Source organism: Lactuca serriola, chromosome 2, assembly GCF_051521515.1.
Source record: "Lactuca serriola cultivar US96UC23 chromosome 2, Lser_US96UC23_V15, whole genome shotgun sequence".
NCBI classification, from domain to species: domain Eukaryota; kingdom Viridiplantae; phylum Streptophyta; class Magnoliopsida; order Asterales; family Asteraceae; genus Lactuca; species Lactuca serriola.
This window is the reverse complement of record NC_136409.1, coordinates 111,770,751-111,778,257: the sequence shown is the minus strand read 5'-3', so window position 1 is coordinate 111,778,257 and position 7,507 is coordinate 111,770,751. Positions and strand designations below refer to the sequence as shown.

The following is a 7,507-nucleotide window of genomic DNA, read 5'->3' as shown; positions in this document are numbered from 1 at the left end:
TGGTCGTTGTTGTTGGAGTTGTTGTAGTTGTTAGAATTGTTGGTATTGTTGTGAAATTTGTTGTTGGAAAGACGGAAAATGTTAATGTTGTTGTTGAAAAGTGGTGTTTGTTGGATAGGGGAATCGGTTTGAAGTAGATTGTAAAACCGCCTTGAGGTGACTTCATAGTCGGGAATTTGTGAGGTGTTGTATCTAACGCAAAAGCGTTATCGGGTTTGCGATTTCTGTAGTTAGGAGGGATATTTTGGTTGGGATCCATGGTTGTTGGTTGTGAAGATGTAGTGTGCAGTTTGTGTATAGAGAAAGAAAAGATTTGTGTAAAAAATAAGGAGTAAAAAGTGTTGTATTTATAAGTAAATAAATTGGTTAATTTTATTTATTTATTTATTTTTAAACAAACTAGCCGTTCAACAGTTATAGTAACGGTCAAATTGAGGGCTTCAACTTGATTGGGCGTGCGATTCCGTTGTGCCGAACACGAGCCTAAACGACAACGAGCCACCATGAAACAACGAGGTAGTGTGTACGTCCATTGTTCGTGACCAGCTCAACCATGAACATGCTCGTGCTTAGTATACCACTCGGCCTTAGTGACTATTTTTCAACAACGACTATATTATTTTTATCACTAAGTAGGAATTTTGTTGTTGTAACGAAATAACACACAAAAGATCTTTGCTATTATTTATTGGCATGATAAAAAGCTGAAAAGGTACAATGTAAATTATTTAATGCAAGCTAAGAAGATTTTGGTACACCATACCCCACATCCATGCGTAACTAAACCACGATAAGCTTATCAAATAGACACACTATGGAGGACCACGGTATCAACGGTGAGACCGGGTCCAAACCCAAACAACACACCCCACTCCAGACCCTCTCCCGTGGTTTTAGCCCCATATGTAGCCGAAGAGCGTCGCATTTCATCTAGTATAAACAAGACACAAGCACTTGACATGTTTCCATATTTACTGAGAACCTGTCGTGAGGCCCTTAGTTTCTCAGGCTTAAGGCTTAGTTTATCCTCCAGTTTGTCTAAGATCGCAGGGCCACCTGGATGTGCAATCCAGAAAAGTGAGTTCCAATCTTCAATGCCCAAGGGTTGAAAGGCCTCAACCAAGCTTTTTTCAATGTGTTTTGCTATAAGTCCAGGAACATCTTTAAGTAGTTGAATTATAATCCCAACCTCACGAAGGTGCCCTTCAATTGCAGCCTCACTTTGCGGGAGAATCGTTTGGAATCCGGAAACGATTTCATAAAGTGGCTTTTCAACATCAGGAATAGGGTCAGCACCTACAATGACCGCAGCTGCGCCATCACCAAACAAAGCCATGGCTACGAGGCCATCAAGATGAGCTTCACCAGGTCCACGGTAAGTTCCTGCAACTATCTCGGAGCAAACAACCAATACACGAGCACCCTTATTGTTCTCAGCTAAGTCCTTGGCTAAGCGAAGGACAGTGCCTCCAGCAAAACACCCTTGATGATACAACATCACACGTTTCACCGAAGGATTAAGGCGAAGGAGCTTTATGAGCTGGTAATCAGCTCCAGGCATGTCAACACCGTTTATGGAGCAAAACACGACGTGGGTGATCTTTGTCTTCGGTTGGCCCCATTCTTTGATGGCGTGAGTTGCAGCTTCTGCACCAAGCTTTGGTATTTCCACGATTGAAATATCTTGTCTTTCGTCTAATGATGGTGCCATGTGGGCACAAATGTTTGGTTTCTCTTGTAACATCTCATCTGTGAAGTACATGTATCGTGTTTTGACCATGGATTTGTCACCTGAAACATTACCAAAAAGAATCAATTTAACAATACGAACCACACATCGACATGAATGGTTTGATATATATATATATATATATATATATATATATATATATATATATATATATATATATATATATATATATATATATATATAACGTACACATGCGTCTAAATTTTTCCTTGAGTTCTGTCATGTGCTCGCTTTTTGTAACACTAAAATAGGAATCTGGATATGTGCTTTGAAGAACACAGTTAGGTGGGGTTGCGGTTGCAATAGCAAGAATTGTTGCTGGACCTTCGGCTCTTTGGGCCTTGTGGAATTCCTCAATGTTAACCATTCTCAGGTGATGCTGAAAATGGTGTTGAGCACTCTGAGATTGGAATTTGTGTGTTGAGTGATGGTTGTATGGTGGTAATTTATACTTCGGGTATTTCAAATTCGCATTAGGATGTTGGTACCTAACACTTGCTAACAAAGCCACCCTCATGAATTAAATCTTTTAATCCTTCTTCTTGTTTAACAAATAAAGCACGAATATTTTTGGTTTGGGTAAGTTTTGTTTTGACTTGTACTATAGAAATGGCATATCCGGTATATCAAACCAAAACATATCTCTATACTAATAAAAAGTCGTCATTTTGCCATCTTCTGTAATAAATGAAGGTTTTTTTTTTCCACTTGTCACACTCTCATTCATTTTGCCACATGTCATTTTGTGGTTATTTTGAATTAATTTTTATTCCATATGTAATTTTATGGTTTTCCTATTTTATTTAATTCCATATGGTATTTAAATTTAATAATAAATCATATCAATTTCATTAATGGACTTTCCTTATAATTTTAAAATTTTAAAATAAAATCTCATTAATTTGCTTTGATTATTTTATCTAAATAATTTGTTTAAATTTAAAAGAGAAAAAAAACATTTTAATTTTAGTAATTCAATATTTTTCTCATTTTTCTTATAAATTCAAATTTCTCAAATGTTTATATATATTTAATTGTTTTAAATACACCTATGTAATAAATGGGGCTCACACCTAGTGTGTCAATATATTAGACATCTTAATTAATATGATGCCACTTGTCAATCTATTAGTTATTTCTTTTAAATTTATTAGACCTCCTAATTAATGTGATGTTACTTGTCAATGTATTTATTCTCCATTTTCAATTTTCAATTTTCAATTTTATATTATCGTTTTCACTAATTCACAAAAAAAGTCTAATATATATTAAAAATTAATTTTATATATTTATTTCAATCAACGATTATAATTTCACATAACTAATAAAAATATCTCGTAATTAATAATTTATTTAAAATAATTAATTAATAATTTTGAAATTTTATTATAAAAAATTAATTAGTTTTATACGCTTGATATCCACGGGTTATAAACTAGTAAGATAATATATTACCGAGATAAAATTTTGAGAATGACTGGTTTCATTCCCAGTTACATAAAATTTTGTATACCTACAACATATAATTTTAATTTGCATATTTTTTTTATCATAAAAACTTACATTAATTTATTTGGTACGTTTCTAAAATTTTTGATTTGGTGAGGATAGATTTTGAGTGTGAAATTGGAATTTGCAGAAGGGATGCATCATGAGACCCAACTAACAGAAGTATTTCCTGCAATGGAGCAAATATTAATTGCATTTCCTTCCAGAAAAAGCCTTGAAAGGTTTGTTGGGGATGCCGAATGAAACACAGCGAAAGAAGTATGTCTCTCGACTTCCATTGGTGCAAACATATTCATTGCATCTACTTCCAAAAAACCCAGCTACCCAAACAAAACACATAATTATTGTATCCTTGTACTGCTGGATACGTGTTTTTCTCAATAACTCTTACATTTTGAGAAATGTGTATTAAAATATTAGAGATTTATTAAGAAACAATAATTTATGTCACTATAGAAACTGAATGTTAGTGATGGTCTCATGGACAAGCTCGGCAACAAATGATCTACCTTAATAAATAAGAATCATTTTGCTACTTGTCATTCTTCCATTTAATTGACCACATGCCATTTTTTTATAGTTTTGAGATATATTTATTTTCCACTTGTCATTTACTTCATTTTTCATTTTCAATATATCATTAATTTAGTTTCCATAAATTAAACCTATCTTAATGGCTATTAATTTCAAATTCTAAATTTTAATTTCAAATTCAAATAAATTTACAGTTTAAACCTTTGTGTTTAACATTTTGTTATAATTTATCCGTTTAGTACACAAATCTAATAACTAAACACATAATTTTAATTTATTTATTTTTTGCATGTTTTTTTTTCATAATTTTCAGTTATTTTAAATTTCAAATTCAAATAAAAATTCCATTTAATCATTTATATTAACATTTTGTTTTAATTAACCCGTATAATATACGGGTCTCACAACTAGTATCAGAATAAAAGAAGGAATAACGCACGAGCGATTAGAGACCGATGTTATTAATTAAAGAAATATAGTAATGAATTAGGTACCATTTAATGATATCTTAGCAATGGAATTACATGTGTCAGCATCGCTACTTATTATTATTATTTTTTTTTTTTTGAAACGGCGAAATTTTATAAAAAAGAAACAAGGGCCGAAGCCTTACAAGGAAAAGATCTTGGCAAACAACTAAGCTAAATCACAACCCCAAAGCAGCACAAACTCCCACACCCCCCGCCCAGGGCAAATCTACAAGACACTAAACGGGGAACAACACCAATTCGCCCAATTACAATTGCCAAAATTACCCCTATGCTTAACCCACCCAAAGACCATAGTTATAATGTTGTCCACAACTTTAGAAATGGTTGTAGGCACCTGATTAAAAAGCCTATCATTCCGGCCCTTCCAAATACACCACAGACCTTCGTACAATATGGCAAGAAAGACCTTCCTTTTTTTAGGCAGTTTCCCCACTTAGCAGCAAAATTCAAAGCTTCAGAGACCGAAGAGAAAGAGACGAAAGGGACATCACACCACTTAAAAATCCACTTGAACACCTCCTTAGCGAGATCGCAAGCAATAAGCAAGTGATCCGTATCATCCACACCATTAATGCAAAAGAGACACTTGGTAGAAGCAACACCCACACCCCTCTTTGAAAGAGCCATGGAGGAAGGGATACCATCCAAACTAGCCCTCCAAACAAAGCATATTATTTTTTAAGGGACAAGATTCACCCAAACAGTTATACTATTAGTCCCAACGGTGACTTTGGAGTCGATGAGCTTACGAATGTCTCTAACATAGAACTGCCCATCACTAGAAAGCTTGGATTATTCTTGCAAATATATATATATATATATATATATATATATATATATATATATATATATATATATATATATATGATTAAGTTCATTTCAGACCACCTATATTTTGTGAGACCGTGAGACGCATTTTTTTATTTTTTTTATTTTTTTTATTTTTTTTTATTTTTTAAAATTTTTTTTAGTTAATTGAAGTTCCGAAAATAATATTTAAAAAAAGGATTTTTGGATTTTTCTATTTATTTTGCATTTTAAAATTATTTTTTAGAATATGTACAGTGTAATATTTTATTAGAATATTTCACGTATTTTTAAAAAAAAAAATTGAATATATTTTTATATATTTTTTATTTTTTTAGTTAATTCAAGTTCCGAAAATAATATTTAAAAAAATGATTTTTAGATTTTTCCATTTATTCTGCATTTTAAAATTATTTTTTAGAATATGTCAGTTTAATATTCTATTAGAATATTTCACGTATTTTTAAAAAAAAATGGAATTTATTTTTATTTTTTTAGTTAACTCAAGTTCCGAAAATAATATTTAAAAAAATAATTTTTAGATTTTTCCATTTATTCGGTATTTTAAAATTATTTTTTAGAATATGTCAGTGTAATATTCTATTAAATATTTCACGTATTTTTCAAAAAAAAATGGAATTTTTTTTAATTTTTTTAATTAATTCAAGTTCCGAAAATAATATTTAAAAAAAGAATTTTTGGATTTTTCCATTTATTTTGCATTTTAAAATTATTTTTAGATTTGGTCTCACGGTCTCACAAAATTAGAATGGTTTCAAATGAACCTGAACATATATATATATATATATATATATATATATATATATATATATATATATATATATATATTCTAATTTATAACCCATGAGAACCACAGTTTTAAAACTATTTAAATTTTCATAATAAAAAAATCAAAATCATTAATCGATTATTTTAGTTAAACTGTTAGTTAAGAGATATTTTTTTAGTTATATAAAATTATAATCGTTTATTTAAATAAATACGTGACCTTATAATTTATATTAATGTTATTTTCATGTTTATTCTAATGTTATTAATTTAATATAATTATAATGAAAATTTTGAAATTTGAAATTTGAAATGTAGAATGAATAAGTTGATGAATAACATTATATTAATTAGGGTACCTAATACGATGACAAATGGCAAAAGGAGAATAAACCTATTTTTTTATTAGAATATGGTTATTGGATTACATTTCCCTCACAACCCTCCTCCTTTCCCACTATTGACAGTCGAATCATCGAAAAATAGACCATCTTCACTCAGTGTTAGAATATATTATTACTCTAGACATCAGGTTGGTGGCACAACGGAATTATATAGTTTCCATACCCTTATATGTTATACGTGTTGGATTAGGTGTCTAAGCTCATAACTGTAATTGGTATATACTTGACCGGATAGTAGCATGGTTCTTATGGGTTGCCTTCACCAGAGCAATTTGATAGGATGAATTTTTTGAAAAGAGGTTATTTGTAATTTATTAATATATTATAAGTATAATATATTAATTGAAAAATCATATTATTTAATTAGTATTGATCAATAATTAATTTAGTTATCAAAGAGACTGATTAAATATACGGGGAATGATTAAGTAAATCAGTAATACTTATAGTTGGGCTTATAATCCAAGGTTTATTAGGGTGGGCTAAACCTATATGATAGTCCATAAAAGTTTAACCCATGTAACCTAAGAAATATGAAGGGTCATGTGAATTAGGGTCTGCATGGATGAAACCCTAGGCTTTGCCACACTATAAAAGCAATCCCAAAGTCACCAAAATTGGCCCCCATGCAGTCTAAAAAGAGTCATAACCGATTTTGAGCTACCTAGCCACTTCTCATAAGCCTCCTTTGCATTTGCTATTTGTGACACATTAGAGGCATCATATTTGAGGCGCTAAAGCTTTTGAAGGCCAAGAACTACAAGCTACACTAAGAGGGATTCATCTAACTTGGTTTTATGTTGTATATCTTTAATTGTATAGTAGTTAGGGTGTGTGCTTTGAAAAAATGAAATTGCATGTATAATTATAGAAAACGTAGATCCAAAACATCTAGGATTGCATGTGCACCATAGGAATCTTATAGTGCTCAAAACCCAACAGTGGTATCAGAGCCTAGGATTGTTTTCTATTATATTGATGCACTGTTAATTTTCCAAAGCAAGAAAAATCGTTTTTTTTTTTGGAATCTGACCGGTGACCACGACATGGTGACTGTTCAGTGTACGATTTTTTTTTTCAGTTTTTGGCCAAGTTTTGGATTAGAATCATCACCACAAACTGTTTGAATGATGTTTTTTCAGTTTTTTTTTGCCATGTTTTAGATTAGAATCATCGCCACAAACTGATTTGACTATTAAAAAAAATGTTTTGTGATAAGGTAA

General features: G+C 31.0%; 1 protein-coding gene across 1 annotated transcript; it reads right to left on the bottom strand.

Annotated features, from left to right (window-relative positions):
- Positions 1–737: 737 nt before the first annotated feature.
- On the bottom strand, positions 738–2,135 carry LOC145086628 (chalcone synthase 2-like). The gene is made up of 2 exons (XM_079024446.1): positions 1,940–2,135; positions 738–1,791 (listed from the first exon to the last, which is right to left on the bottom strand). Exons 1-2 carry the CDS (start codon positions 2,115–2,117, stop codon positions 800–802), a joined length of 1,170 nt encoding a protein of 389 aa, XP_078880572.1. The 5' UTR covers positions 2,118–2,135; the 3' UTR covers positions 738–799.
- Positions 2,136–7,507: the final 5,372 nt, after the last annotated feature.